This window comes from Myotis brandtii, unplaced genomic scaffold (genome assembly GCF_000412655.1).
Source record: "Myotis brandtii unplaced genomic scaffold, ASM41265v1 scaffold320, whole genome shotgun sequence".
Classification (NCBI taxonomy): Eukaryota; Metazoa; Chordata; class Mammalia; order Chiroptera; family Vespertilionidae; genus Myotis; species Myotis brandtii.
This window is the reverse complement of record NW_005362270.1, coordinates 196,494-212,889: the sequence shown is the minus strand read 5'-3', so window position 1 is coordinate 212,889 and position 16,396 is coordinate 196,494. Positions and strand designations below refer to the sequence as shown.

General features: G+C 45.1%; 1 protein-coding gene across 11 annotated transcripts in view; it reads right to left on the bottom strand.

The window, feature by feature from the left end:
- The window catches only part of TMOD1 (tropomodulin 1), an 83,774-nt gene that overhangs the window by 49,737 nt on the left and 17,641 nt on the right, over window positions 1–16,396 (bottom strand). For all 11 annotated transcript variants that reach the window (XR_001362944.1, XM_014543204.1, XM_005870628.2 and 8 more), the window contains one exon: window positions 5,525–5,681. Coding sequence is in view for 10 of the 11 variants with exons in the window: in XM_014543204.1 (XP_014398690.1) it covers window positions 5,525–5,681 (157 nt within the window). In the remaining variant the exon portion in view is untranslated. The remainder of the gene's footprint in view (window positions 1–5,524; window positions 5,682–16,396) is intronic.

The window sequence follows — 16,396 nt, the reverse complement described above, 5'->3', positions numbered from 1 at the left end:
ATGCAATAGATAGTTACTGAGTGTTTCCGATGTGCTAGGCACCTTTCTAGGGGCTAGAGGACTAGCAATGAACAATTTACAATTTAGTGAAAGGAGACAGGTAATAAACAAGCATGTAAAGCTATTAGAGGATATTACGGGGAAATATAAAGCAGAGGAAATGACTAGGAAGTTCTAGGCTGGGTGTGAGTGAGGGGGCACTGCTCCTTCAGGAAGGTGGTCAGGGTGCAGGCCAGGCTGAGGGAATTCCCCCTCCAGGGCACAAATTTCGTGCACTGAGCCTCTAGCTTCATCTATAATAGCATCCAAAGGGGGAAAAAATAGTGAGAAATAAATTTAACCAAGGAGGTGAAAGACTTGTGCATGGAACACTACAAATCATTGCTGAAAGGAATTAAAAACGACATACATGAATAAAAATAATCCCGAGTTCATGGACTGGAAGACCATATTAAAATGGCAATAATGTCCAAATAATCTACAGATATAATGCAATTTTATCAAAATTCCAATGGCTTTTTTTTTCAGAAATGAAAAAGCCAATCCTCAAATTTATATAAAATTGCTAGAGGAACCAAATAGTCAAAACAATCTCAATAAAGAATGAAGTTGGAGGACTTAGATGTCCTGATTTAAAAACCTACTACAACATAAAGAAAGGTGGCATTGACGTGAGGATAAATATAGAAACAATAGATGGAACTAAGAGTCCAGAAATAAACCCATATATAGATCTATGGCAAATTTATTTTAGGGTGCCAAGTCCATTCAATGAAAAAGGGAATAGTTTCTTCAAGAAGTTGTGATGGCCCTTCTGGTGGCTCAGTGGTTAAGCGTCGACCTATGAACCAGGAGATCATGGTTCTATTCCTGGTCAGGGCACATGCCTGGGTTGTGGATTCAATTCCCAGTGCGGGGCATGCAGGAGGCAGCCAATCAATGATTCTCTCTCATTATTGATGTTTCTATCTCTCTCTCCCTTCCTCTCTGAAGTCAATAAAAAAATATTTTTTTAAAAAAGAAGTTGTGCTGGGACAACTGGAGATCCACATGCAAAAGGGTGAAATTGGACCCCTATCTCATAGCATCTATACAAACAAATGGAAATAAATCAGTGACTTCAACATAATGGCTAAAACTATAAAACTCTTAAAAGAACACAGACGTAAATCTTCATGACCTTAGATTTGGCAATGTATTCTTAGACATGAAAACATAGATCCATTGGATTTCATAAAAATTTAAAACTTTGCCCGGTTGGTGAGGCTCAGCGGTTGAGCATCAACTCAGGAACCAAGAGGTCACCGATTCGATTCCCAGTCAGGCATATGCCTGGATTGCAGGCTCAATTCCCAGTAGGGGGCATGCAGGAGGCAGCCAATCAATGATGTTTCTCTCTCATTGATGTTTCTAGTTCTCTATTCTTCTTCTCCCTTTCTCTCTCTCTAAAAATCAATAAAACTAAAAACTTTAAAACTTTTGTGCATTAAAGGATATTATCAATAAAGTGAAAAGACAACATACACAATGGGAGAAAATATTCACAGTCACATATTTGATAGGGTCTGATATGCAGACTACATTAAAGAACTTTAACAACTCAACAAGAACAACAAAACCCAATTTTAAAATAGGTAAAGGATTTTTAGACATTTCTCCAAAGAGTATATACATATGACCAACAACATGTGAAAAGATGCTCAACAACCTTAGTCATTAGGGAAATGCAAGCCGAAATTGCAACGATACCACCTCATACCCATGCGGATGGCTATAGTAAAAACCAAAAACCAAAATAACAAGGGTTGGCAAGGATGTGGAGAAAGTGGAACCCTTGTATATTGCTGGTGGGAATGTAAAATGGTGAAGTTGCTTTGGAAAAGTTTTCTAGTTCTTCAAAAAACTTTTTCCCCCCCATATGATCCAACGAAAAAAACAGACAAACAAACACTTGTAAATAAATGTTCATAACAGCATTAATCACAGTAGCCAAAAAGTGGAAACAACAAAAATATTCATCACTGGATGGGCGGTTAAACAAACTACAGAATATTATTCAGTCATAAAAGGGAATGAGTGACTCTCGAAAACAAGACGCTAAGTGAAAGAAGCCAGATACACAAAGTCACACATTATGTGATTTAATTTATAGGAAATATCCAGAATAGATAAATCCATAGAAACAGACTGGTGGCCGCCGGGGGCTGGGAGGAGGGGAGAATGGGAGTAACGGCCGATGTGGTACAGGGTTTTATTTTGGAGTGAAGAAAGTGTTTTCGATCTAGACAGAGATGGTGGTTGCACAACATTACGAATGTACTAAACGCTACTGAATCCGTCACTTTAAAATGGTCAATTTCATGTTCTGTGACTATTACCTCAATTTAAAAAAAACCTGCTCACTTTCATGACTGATTGAGAATAGCCTGAAGCAGGTGAGGATGGAAGCCGGGAGATAGTTAGGAGGCTCCTGCCATAGTCCAGGTGAGAGATGAGGGTGACTTGGACCAGGGTGGTAATGGTAGAGGTGGGAAGGGGTAGAAAGTACAGAGAGAAATGTCTAGAAGAATATTCACTAAAATGGGATCAGTATCTATCTCTCAGTGGAGGAAATTACTTTGAGTTACTTTTATTGTTTAAATTGTTTACAGCAATGGCCAATACACAACAAAATCATCTGGGGGGGAATGTATTCAGAGTTGGATCTGGAAAAGGGCAAAACATACAAAGGAGACAAAGGGGCTAAAATGGAAATCAACTGTGAAAATGACGGATACAATGCTAGGATGAAACTCAATAAATAGTTAAGACCTATGGTTTCCTAGCTCCTACAGCAGGTGCCTCCCAGAGGTACAAGAAGGATTCGGACTTCTTCCCTTCCTTCATCTTACTAATTGCATGTGGGTGTGATGACTGGAGCTTCAAGCAACCAGAAGGGCCATGAGGACAAGAACATATTGCAGGGATGAAAGATTAAAAAACTGGTAAGGGTGGCCCTAGCTGGTTTGGCTCAGTGGATAGAGTGTCGGTCTGCAGACCAAAGGATCCCAGGTTCTATTCCGGTGAAGGCACGTACCTCGGTTGCAGGCTCCTCCCTGGCCTGGGCCCTGGTCGGGGCTCATGCAGGAGGCAACCAATCGATGTCCTTCTCTCACAGTGATATTTCTCTCTGTCTTTCCCTCTCCCACTCTCTCTAAAAATCAATGGAAAAATATCCTTGGGTGAGGTTTAAAATAATAATAATAATAATAATAATAATAATAATAAACTGGGAAGGGTGTTGATTCCTAATACTAGGCAAGATGCCTTACTAGCTCTGGACTGCCTAACCCTGCAACTCTTGTAAGTGAAAGAAAATTAAACTCCACCTTGCTTAAGCTCTCTTATTTTACTTTTCCCCCTCGCACATATAGCCAAACAAATCTAATTCTAAGGAAAATATTCTGCATGGATATTTTATTCTGACCCCTGCCTGAGTCAGCGTGACTGAAGTTCACATTCCTCAGGGTTTTGCACTGATACCACCTCACACCCATGTAAGGCTCCTACCACATTCTGTTGGGTCTTGCGTGCTGGGGTGTTGTTTCGCCTCAGCCTAGCCAGCTCTAGGCCCAGCGTGGGCAAATGCTCAGCCAGGGCTGGACTGAATGGCCCTGCCTCTGGCTGTTGGAGATGGAAGGTCTTCCCCACACTCTCTGTTGAGACCCCCACTTATTCAACCTACAAGGACTCCAACAATCACCAGGAAATACTTTATGGAGATGACACTGATGGTGGGGGTGACAGTGATGATGATGAACCTTTAAAGCTTGTCATTATGCGGCAATAGAATAAATTCCAGCTACCCTCTTCGGGTCGGCCTGGTTTTTCACGAAAGCAGTCAGGCTCTGGGAGCCGAGAGCACTGTGCCAGGCTCCAGCCAGACTGGCATCCTCTGGAGCGGCAGGATTGGTTGTGTGCCGCCCAGATTCCCTTCCCCACACCATCCCATCCGCAGCTCCTCCCCTGGGAGAGTGGTGGGTGCCTGAGCAAGTGGATGCCAGCAAGGACTCACCAGCCATCCACCATGCCTGCTGCCAACTCTCTCACAGCCTCAGTCTCCTCGTTTTTCAAATGTGTGGGTGGGACGCTGTTTTAAGGCCATGAAATCCAGAGATTCTATTATCTTTCTCTGCTGTGCTAAAACCACTCCTCATGGCACAAGTGCCTTGCTTAAGAACATCTCGTGCCACATTCTCAGCAGGACACACCCAGCCCTTCTGGTCAAGGCCCCAGTCATTCCCATCCCTTGCCCTGCCGCCACCTTCCAGGCCACACAGTCCTCCTTCTGGGGTTCTCTGACCCTCCAAGTTTTCAATAAAATTTGGTCTGAGCTCCAACGCCAGGGTTTGGGATGGCTCAACGTCCTCCCCACCGTGTCGACTCCTGCTGCCCTTTTCATTTTATTATTCATCCAGCAGATACTCTGTAGGGTATTGTGCCAATTCAACAGGGATACAGAGCCAATAACCACGGACCTGGACCCGAGGCTCATCTCACTTACATTCTTGGGGGTGGGGAGAATGGAAGAGACTAAACAATTAATTACACAATTAACTAATTAACTTAAGAAATATAGATTGGGTGTCTACTATGTGCTAGGGTTTGTTAGATGTGGTTGCAATGAACCAGATAGATGTGGTCCTTGTACTCATGGGGCTTATATTCTTTTTAAAAATATATATGTTTTTATTAATTTCAGAGAGAGAGAGAGAGAGAAACATCAATCAGTTGCCTCCCATACACACCCTGACTGGGGATCGAACCTGTAACCTTTCAGTGGACAGGATGACGCTCCAACCAACTGAGCCACCAGGCATTATGCATTTATTTAATTTGAACTCATTCATTCATTCACCAACTCTCTACTGAGCCCTACTGTACACCAGGCCCTGCACCGGGTGCTGAGAGTATCATGTGAGCAAAAACAGCCAGAGTCCCTGCCCTCATGGGGCTTACAGGCCAGTGAGAGAGACAAATGATACAGAGATAATGATAGCATGGGAACTGCTATGAAGGAAGCCCACAGGCCCCCGAGGTGGAGAAGTACCAAGGGGGAGCTGAAGGGACTGCACGTCCTGAACCCAGGAGACAGGAAAGGCTTCCCTGAAAGAGAGATCAGGACAGTTGAGACCGAAAGGGTACTCATAGCTAATACTTGCATAACACTCACTATGGGCTGGGCACTACATATCTTACCTCAGTCCTCATAACTGGTAATATTATTTTCATCGACCCCATTTACAGACCAAGAAATGGAGGCACAGCAGGTTTAACAGTTTACGCAAGCTCACACAGCTAGGAAGTGGTAGTGCCAGGATGGCAACCGAATGCACCCTGCTCCAGGCTGTTTCCAACCATGATGCCTCTGACAGGGCAGGAAGACAGCCCAGTCACAATGGGCTCAACAGAGGGCCTGGTGTACAGTTGGCAATCAGCGATTCATGGAGAGGGACATATTGATAAGAGCAACAAGCTTCGGTACCTCGCTTTTCCCCTGTGTAGGGGACCAGATCTTCTCGGTCCTTAAACTCCTTTGCTTGCTTTTCCAAGTGATCCAAGAGCTCCTCCCTTTTAAAGGGGCCCGTGGGCGCTTTGGTGGTCTGGTCCTTCTGCCTCAGGCCTGCAGGCAGCAGTGCGTTCTACAGTGGAGGTGGCAGCCCGGGCGACAGAGAGAGGAACAGAGAGAGAGAGAGAGAGAAAGAGAGAGAGCGGTCAGCTGCTGAAGGCGTGCATTTCTCCAGAAACTCATCCCTGAACAGTGGGGCTCAAGTCACTCATTTACGTGTAAGGAGTCTGACACCTGGTAGGGACAGGGACATGTCTAAGGTCATGCAACAGGCACGGGCAGAGCTAGGCTAGGTCTCTTGATCTCCTTGCGTTTCTCAGCCTCTAATGTTTTCTGAAGACGAGAGGGTGAGGCGTCAGCCAACATGGGCTGAGCACAGAGGGAGGCTCCGAGAGCATCTGTTGAGTGACAAATACGATTAAGCTGGTGTTTGGATGCAGGAGGATATTTATAGCCGTTGTGTATAAAGCAATCGGGGAGAGAAGAAGGCCAAGGGGTGTGAGTTAGGGCCCTGGATGCAGAGTCAGGCAGGAAGAGGCAGACCCCAAAAAACAATCAGTAAAGGCTCAGCAGGCAGTGAGGTGGGAGAGGTTGGCACAGCAGGCGAGGCGGGCCAGGTCGGGGAGGCGAGCTTTCAGGCTGCGGCCCCTGAAGGCCCGACCAGCTCCTTCTCCCTTTCTGACAGTCAGTGCTCATGTGATGCTGGATGTTAAATATTTTGAACGTCGCCCCTGGAGATGGGTCTCTGAAGAAAGATAGCATCGACCAATCATTGTCGTGTCTCCTTCCAACGTGGGCAGGCTTCCAGGTGTGGGCTTCCTATTAAAGCAGATTCCTAAGTAGGGTGGGCTTGGCTTCCCTTTAACGCAGCCCCCAATACCTTAGACATTCAAAGTTTTTTTTAAAAAAAAAGTTTATGCTTGCAAAGATGCTTAGATTGTCTGATGCATGTACCCATCCTTCAAGGGGAAACTGAGGCTCAGAATAAGGAAAGATTTGCCCAAGGAGTTTCAGGGACAGGTCTGCTTTAGATTTGGGGGAGGAGGGCAATTTTCAGTTCTAATCATTGCTCTCTCCCCCTTTCACTCGAAGAGGTGGTGGAGGATACCTGGAAGGCAGATGTGAGCAGAATCTCACCTCACTTCCTGCCACACCCCCAAAGTGGCCTAACCGACAGCCATTCCATCTCCGATCTTTGTACATCAAAATGCATATCTTCAGTCACTCACCCACACCAAGGCTCCTTTCCCGAAACCCCTCTGAGAGGGGAGTGATATCAGGTATGTGGAGACAGCTATGTGCACACAGAGGGATACAGCCTAGGAGGGAAATACTACTGTTTAACTGCAGCCTATATGTTTTACAAGATGTTTCACGGCTGTTAAACCCCACAGTGCTATTCCGGTAAGAGCAGTGCCTGTGAGATCAGGGGACCGGAGTGGCCCCGACTCTGGGAGACTGAAGGTGAGCAGGTCTAGTTCAGTGTGGGGCATGTATGGGGGCTCGGGGCGCGGTGCTGGTGTACATGCAAGTGGATTTAAGCCACAAGTCAGAAGAGACATTAGGGAGTCGGAGTATGTTGTGAGTAGATGGCCAGTAGGTAGAAAATGAGCCTTGATGGATTAGGGTGACTATTAAGAACCTAAGAGATGTCACAGACATCCCAGTTTTCCCTAAGCAGCAGTCCTCAGACACTGTCTGCTGTGATATGCGGGACGGGTGATGGTCACAGGTGAGCCACGCATCTGCGGGCATGCCCAAGGTGAGATGGCTCTCCTGTGGCTAGCTAGCTGTGTGGTCCATTCCTTCTCCCCCATGGCAGGGCACTGACAGTGACTTAACTAAGGGAGAGAACAACCTAACTGTCTCTCTGTGACTACCCACAATGAGTAACCAAATGCTCGGTGACATGCCTGGACCCCCCTCAAGCTCATGCCCTGACTTGGAGTAGTGATGACACATATGATCCTGGGCCAGTTGCATCTCATTGTGCCTCAGTGTCTATGGCTGTAATACACGAATGTCAGTCACTCAGGGTTGTTGAAGAAATTAAATTAGATAATGCAGGATCAGTGTTTAGCCCAGTGCCAAGCACTCACAACTACTTCTTATAACTATTGTTCTATAATCAGATAAAATACATTTTAACAGGAGACTTGGTTACCCACATATGCATGTTGAACAGGGAAAGAATGATCAAATATATCTTAAGATTCAAAAATGAAAACACACAAGTACAAAATAAATTAAGCAATAAAAACAAGCGTTTTCCCAATGATCCTCATAGATTTTTGTCTGTAAAGGGTTGTGGTGGCAGTTAAGATTCTGGGACACATTCTGGCCTCTGAAAGGTTCAGTATTTTGATAGCAGAAAACCATGAGGTTGAAAATGAGAGGAAAAGGGTTTGCAAACTCACATCTCTTCTCAAATATATCTAAGAGGGGCCACTGATTTAGTTAAAGTGGGGTTTTCAATCGTGGCACAATTGCTATTTGGGGCTGGGTGATTCCTTGTGTTGGGGGCTGTTCTATGCCCTGGGGACTGTTTAGCAGCATCTCTGTCCATACATGACAGTGCCATCCTCCTCCCTACGTTGTAACAAACAAAAATGTCTGCAAATACCGCCAGATGTCCTCTGGGGAGCAGAATCACTCCTGATTGAAAACCACTGTGTTAAATTGAAGCCCATATCATCATAAGAGGAAAATAGACATGTTTTTAATATTTTTAAAAATATTATTTATATAGCATGTTAAAATATGGCTTTATTTATTTAAATCTCTACTGAAAGCAGTTGATTTTTTTTTTAAAAGAAACAAGAATGTCAAAGGCCTTTTCTAACAATTCTTAGCTTATAGAATTCTTAAAGTAATTATTGAGAATATCAGCCTTGTTAGGAATTAAATTTTTCCATTAAATGATATGTTTAATGAAACATGACATGATTTTCAATTAAAATCAGAGACAGCTGCATATTTTAAAGTCCTGATTATTTCTCATTTTAATTTATTTTAAAAAATGGCATGTGATCTCACATGATATACCAAAAATTAACTCAAAATGGATCAAAGACCTAAATATAGAGCTAAGACTATAAAAGTTTTAGAAGAAAACATAGGCATAAATCTCTGTGACCCCGGGTTAAGCAATGGTTCCTTAGATATGCCACTAAAACAATAAACATCAGAAGAAAACTAGATAAATTAGACATTCTCAACATTAAACTGCTTGTGCTTTAACGGACACTGTCAAGAGAGTGAAAAAGACAACCCACAGATTGGAGAAAAACTGCAAATCATATATCTAACAGAAGTCTGGCATCCAGAATACATAAAGATCTCTTACAACTCAAAACATAAGACACATTACCCAATTTAAAAATGGGCAAAGGATCTGAATAGACATTTCTCCAATGAAGACATAAAAATGGCCAATAAACACATGAAAAGATGCTCAACATCATGAGTCACCAGGGAAATGAACATCAAACACAGAAAGAGATACTACTTAATACCCACTAGGATAGCTCTAATAAAAAAGATAGATAACAAATGTTGGCAAGAATGTGGGGAAATCAGAACCTTCATTTACTGCTAATGGGAATGTAAAATGGTGCAGCCTCATTGGAAAACAGTCTGGCAGTTTCTCAAAAGCTTAAACATGCAGTTATCATCTGATGCAGCAATTCCACTCCTAGGTATATACCCAAGAAAAATGAAAGCATATGTCTATGCAAAAACTTCTCCAGTTCATAGCAGCATTATTCATAACAGCCAAAAAGTAGAAACAACTCACAGGTCCATCAAACAATAAATGGATAAATAAGTGTGGTACCCATGCAACAGAATACTAGTTGACAATAAACAGAAATGAAGTACTGATACCTGTTACAACATAGAGCAGCGGTTCTCAACCTGTGGGTCGCGACCCCTTTGGGGGTTGAACGACCTTTCACAGGGGTCGCCTAAGACCATCGGAAAACACATATATAATTACATATTGTTTTTGTGATTAATCACTATGCTTTAATTATGTTCAGTTTGTAACAATGAAATTGGGGGTCACCACAACATGAGGAACTGTATTAAAGGGTCGCAGCATTAGGAAGGTTGAGAACCACTGACATAGAGGAAACCTTGAAAACATTGTGCTAAGTGAAAGAAGCCAGTCACAAAGGACTACAGTGTCTGATTCCATTTATATGACATGTCCAGAATGGTCACATCTATAGAGAAAGAAAGTAGGTAGCAGATACCTAGAGCAGGGGAGGTTGAGGGAAAACAGGGAGTCATGGCTAATGGGTATGGGTCTTTTTCTTTTTTTTTCTTTCTTTTTTTTAATATATTTTATTGATTTTTTTACAGAGAGGAAGGGAGAGAGATAGTTAGAAACATCGATGAGAGAGAAACATCGATCAGCTGCCTCCTGCACATCTCCCACCAGGGATGTGCCCGCAACCAAGGTACATGCCCTTGACCGGAATCGAACCCGGGACCCTTCAGTCCGCAGGCCGACGCTCTATCCACTGAGCCAAACCGGTTTCGGATGGGTCTTTTTCTTAAGGTGATGAAAATGTTCTAAAATTCATTGCGATGGTTGTATAACTATACTAAAAATAATGAGCTTTCTTTAAATGGGTGAATTTTATGGCATATAAATTATATTTTTTAAAAAGTAAAATTGGCATATGTTATCTAAAAAAAAAAGTTAGTGCAATAACTAAACTAAGTGGCTGAGGACTGCTGAGGGCAAAGGCTCTGTGTGTGCCAGTGGCCAACAGTGGTGCAGAGACTGGCCGGGGGAGAGCTGGTCAAGTGATAAAGTGGTGTCCTGTTTTATGACCAGATGTGCCTTAATATGTGAATTTGTTCTTGAGGAGTTAAATGGGTAAGAAAATACTGCCTTGGGTTTGTCATAACTATTAGAACCTAAAACGGACTCTCAGACCCAGGCATCCAACAGGTGAGGAGAGGGTTCCCCCAACCACAGGAGCTCTGACCAGCAGAGCATTTGGTGGACGTGTTTGCGTAGAAATGTATATTCCTTCCTTTATTCCTTCTCACTCAACAAACATCCGGGGAGTAAGTATTGTGTGTCAGGGCTGTGTGCTAACAGGTAAGGCCAGGACCCCACAAAGCGCTCTCTAATTGGGATTAACCAGGGGGATGGGAGGTAGATGGAGGAAGTAAAGTAAAAGAGAGAAAAGTCTCAACGACAGCATGTGTGGAAAGCAAGGTATTGCTTTAGACTTTACGGTTAATCAAGACCCTAAAGGTGGGGAGGAGTCTGCTTTACTGAATAGCAAAGAATAGTCTATAACTAGCCTCCTCGTTGCCTGTAAAGGTTGTATACGTCTATAGTGCCTGCGGGTAATTGGAACAATTTAACCTTAAGGAATTTAAGTCCATGTCTCCTAATCTTAAAATGTGCACAGAGTAAATTTGTTGGACACATGCTTTCTTTATAGTTAGTTAAAGGCAAGTATCAGTCTGGCTCCTTCAGGACAGTCGTCAGCTGTCATTAGGGGACTCTGTATTCATATGCACACGTTACACGTACATCTTCAGTCCAATGGGTGAGATTGGCTTGGGAGAAAGCTCCAGTACATAGGACTCTAGCATGTGTTCATGCCCTTACGTACAATTGCAAATTTACTCACGTGAGAAAGGCAGTGACTAATGCCTGGATGATCTTATCATTTCCGGAGAGGAAAGTTAGTGTTGGTTTTAAGGAGGAGGAATTTCTAGATGCTCTCTGATCTTAGCTTAAAGTCATAGCTGTTAGATACTCAGAGTGGTGGAGACTGGGCTACACTGGGGCTTTTGATGCCCCAGCAATGTATTTCCATGTAAGAACGTGGGTGATGCCGGCCGGCATGTCTCGGTGGTTGAGCGTTGACCTATGAACCAGGAGGTCATGGTTTGATTCCCAATCAGGGCACATGCCCGGGTTGTGAGCTTGATCCCCAGTTGGGGGCATGCAGGAGGTAGACGATCAATGATTTTCTCTCATCATTGATGTTTCTATCTCTGTCCCCCTCTCCCTTCTTCTCTGAAATCAATAAAAATATATCTTAAAAAAGAATGTGGGTGATGTTATTAGATGTACTCTTTATGTGAAATCTCTTGATTTTAAGATTGACACATGATCCAAATATTTTCAAAACAATGTTCAGGCCAAATAAAACACATCTGTAGACCAGACTCAGTCCACTCTGCCACATCTGATCTAAGGTTCCTATCAGAGTAAAATTCTATGTAGAGACAGTCAAGATATTCATTCATTTATTCCATAAATATTTGGTGAGTGTCTTGCCCATATCAGGCTTGCTCTAGAGGAAGAAAGGGGTATATACATGGGTTTTTATAGTAGGGTTTTTAATGTTAAAAACACACTAAAAGTTTAATATGTTCTTGGAAATAAAACTAGGGGGGAAATCAGGCAATCTCTTCTTGTAGTGCCTTACTCATGTATATTTAAATGGTCACTTCCTTTTCAATGTCGTAAAATTAAAACTAGGATGTGCAGCTTGACAGGTTAACATCTTGGTCTAATTTTCCCAGCCACACTCTGGAGCCCAGTTGTCCAAAGGATGGTGGAAACTTTGATAAATCCTCAACTGTGCTGTTAGTAGTTCTAACACCCTACCAACAGGTGCCAGTGAGGCTAAATATCAAGTATCCGCGTCGTTATCATGTTATCATGGCTATAGATAGTTAGGGCTACGTGAGAAGCGTGCCGGCTAGAACCACTGAGGGCCTGTTCAGATATGTACACATGCACAATATGTGCACACACAGGCAACACACATACACATGCGCATACACACACAACTTACTGAAAGAAGCACTGACTCCTGGCAGCTCAGAGCTGCAAAGCCCTTAGAGGGCCTCTGGGCTAATTCTTTTATTTTTCAGTTGGGGAAACCAAGGCATAGAAAATTAAAGTCACTCGCCCAAAGTCACACAGCTTGTTAGCCACACAGCCAGGACGCCTGAGCCTGTGTAGAAACCACACTGTATGTAAACAGCATGCCCAAGCATCGGTATGCATGGTTCAGACGGGTGGCTAATCATATGTAAAATGTCCACCCCCCCCCCAACCTTCACAGTGACAAAGTTATCACCTTCCCTAATCAAACAGCTATGCCTAAGAGCAAGGGGATGGCAAATGTGCCCCTGGGTCTGGGCTCCAGGAGTCCTGGGTTTCTGTCCTGCGACTGAGCCAGACACAACCCCTTAGAAGAGGATGGACCATGCGCTACAACCTCACCTGCTACTGGGAGCAGCCAGGAGCCAGGAGGGGCAGGGCCTTGCCTGAAGTCACACCCTGGACTGACAGCCAGGGCTCTCGACTTGCAGGCCACAGCAAACTTTCCATCCCAAGCCTGCTTCCTCTGGGAACAGATCCTGGAAACAGGCGTGGCACCATGTGAGGACCAGGCTCCTCTCCCGGCGTAAGGGAGCCAGCGCTCCCCTCCTATCAATCTAGTCTCACTTTACAGGCAAAGAAACTGAGGCCCAGAGGCATGGAGGTACTGTCCTGGGGTGAGAGAAACCCAGGAGGTTTAACTTCCCAGAATTCCCATGACTCCTCTCCCCATCCTACTTCAAACCAGCTCAGCATGCCCCTACCCGACGCCCGACCCCTCCACCACCGCAGCCAGGCCGAGCGTTTTACAGAAGTCAGTCATCCACTTGCCTTTTATAAGGTATTTGACTGTCTCTCCCTCCCCCCGCCCCCATTTGTTTTTTCAAATGGTCGGGGGGACTTTTATTTTCCAGTTATCTGCCTGGTGTGCTTTCCTTGTGTGAAATGCAGCCCTCTAGTCCCTCAGGCCCCATCCAGATAAAGAGCGCTCAGCCCCTGTATTGCCAACCAGCAGCTCCCAGATCCCACTAGAAATCATTCGGTGGCTTCAGCAGATTTATTGTCACCTATGGGGGACTTAACCTGACAGCCTGGAGGGGCAGAGGGGCCGCACCAGTCACGCCCCAGACACAGAGGGGACAAGCAAGGTGCAAACCTCTAAGAGGCCCTCTCTCCAAACATATGCCCTGCCCCAACAGACACACTCTGGGCATCTTCTCTTTTTCTCCAGAAAGATCCAGGCCTTTGGCTCAACCATCATGACCTCGCTGCAGGACTGGTGAAGCCCAGTAACTGCTATTTCCCACAGTCAACTTTATACGGCATTGGTGCTGACTTCCAACGGCATCCTTGTGGCCCAAGCACAGTAATTGTTGATGGTGGGATGTACTGGTCATAACAACACACTTTGACTCTCTCTGGCATGCATGGCACAAGGTGGGGCCAAACCTTCCCTCCCTGGCGTTCTCCTGACCCCCCTTTTCGGCACATTACCTGCTGTGCTGGCACTGGGCATCCTGAGACAATGAATGTGCGATCCTGCTCCCTTGGCGTCTCACAGCGAGAGGGAGACACACCCACATGTGAGCAGTTTACTCTGTCCCTCTCTACTTCAAACCAGCTCAGCGTGCCCCTGAGCTGTGCCTCAGGGAACCGGATAAGAACCAGCAAGATGAAGAGGAGAGAGGAAAGTGGTGCTACGGTGAGATAGAGAGCACAGCATAGACAACGGCATGGCCAGACGAGGGGACATGGTTTGCTATGGGAAGGCTTTGGTGATCCCAACGATTCAGGTTTCTGATCTGTCTTCATCCCACGGGCACCACCCTCATTCAGTCCATCATGCTTTCCTGGGACCATCAGATCCACCTCCTGGCTGGTTTCCTTTCCTTGGGCCTCTCTACCTCTACTCCTTTCCCCTCCCATCAGCCAGCAGACCTCACCAACATGAACATCTGACCCTGTCTCTCCCCAACACATATGAATGCTCAGCACCTCCATTGACCTACGGCAGTGGTCGACCCCTTCCAACTCTCCCATCCACACTCGTCTTGTAGCCAGTCTCACTCAATTCATGCATGCGCGCCCGCACGTGGTATTTTGTGGAAGAGCCACACTCAAGGGGCCAAAGAGCCGCATGTGGCTCGGGAGCCGTGGTTTGCCGACCACTGATCTAGATGAGTCTCAACTGGGCTGACTGGGCACTTCAAGTCTCTGCCACGTATCTGTTCCATGCCAGTAGGCTATCTCAGGAATGTCCCCATGGAGATGACAGAAACACAAGAAAGAGCAAGGCCTCTTGAGTTGTAGACTTAGAAGCACCATACTTGCACTTCTGCTTCATTCTATTACCCAAAGCCAGGCACATGGTCAAGTCCAGAGACAGAGGCAGAGGACACTTCAAAGTTAAATGCCCAAGGGGGTGGATGCAGAGAGGGTAAAAGATCATTCAACCCATCAGCAAGACCTATCAATTCTACCTTAGAAATACTTTCCACACCTGTCCAATACTCCTTCTATGTTATTGCTACCACCACTTCAGTTCACCATGATCTCTCTTACCTATCACCACCTGACTGCTCTGTCCAAATCTTTCTTGTCCATTCCTTCTCAGACCATTCTCAATGCAGCAACGAGAATGAACTTAAAAAGAAAACCTGCTCTGACCACTCATTTAATTAAGTCTGCCAAATGGTTTCCTATTGTTCTCAGGATAAAGGTGAAAGTCCTGAGTAAGGCCTGAATTGTTTTCAATTTTCAATTGAGGGGTTATTTTAAAGCAAATAGGTGAACCTGGTGAAAGGGAGAAAGAGAGTGAAGAGGGAGTGTGGGAAAGAGAGGCTTTGTAATGACTTCCATGTGAGGACAGCCTGGGACCCCTTTCTCCAAGCTCATCTCCTTCCAGACTTTCTTTCACTTTATGGTTGGAACACATCATAATTCCCTAACTTGTACACTATTTCAAGACTCCGGGGTCTTACTTGGAACGGTCTGTGTCCAAGTAGAGAAGTAGAGTTCTTTATCCCTCCTTTTGGTACGGCCTCAAAACCCTCTGCCTTATCCCCTGGAAAAAAAAGACAGGAGACGAGCGCAGATTGGTTTGGCTCAGTGGATAGAGCATTGGCTTGTAGACTCAAGGGTCCCAGATTCAGTTTGAGGAGAGAGAGGAGAAGAGAGGAGAGAGAGAGAGGGAGGGAGAGAGGGAGAGAGAGAGAGAGAGAGAGAGAGAGAGAGAGAGAGAAGGGGTTTTGTGGAGCGGAGGGGTTTTGTGGGAGGAGGGAGAGGGGGAGGAGGGAGTGGAGGAGGAGGGAGAGTTTTATATAAGAGACTTGAGCATTGGGTATTTGTGGGGGTTGAGAAATGAATGGAAGAAGCTTTACTGTCAAGCAAGCATCCCAATCCTAGTGCAGGTCTAGGGTCTAGACCAGTGGTCGGCAAACTCATTAGTCAACAAAGCCAAATATCAACAGTACAACGATTGAAATTTCTTTTGAGAGCCAAATTTTTTAAACTTAAACTATATAGGTCAGTACATTGTTATTAACTTAATTAGGGTACTCCTAAGCTGGGCTTTGCTAAAAACGTCCTCAATCTGACTGAGGTACGTTCGCTGAGGTCGACCCCTTCCAATCTCTCCCATCTACACTCGTCTTGTTTCAGATAGAGGAGTGTGGATGGGAGAGTTGGAAAGGGTCGACCTCAGCGAATGTACCTCAAAACAATGTACCTCCCCTGCGCTGCGTATCCTGTGGCCCGCCTGCGCCTTGTCTCCCGTCAGTCGCCCGACCAACACCCCCCACTTCTTCTCATGCTACTTCTTCAAAATAGACTCGCCCAGGCAGAAAACCGACTTCTGCGCATGGGCCACGAAGTTTCAATCGCACTGTACGTGCGCGCCCACATGTGGTATTTTGTGG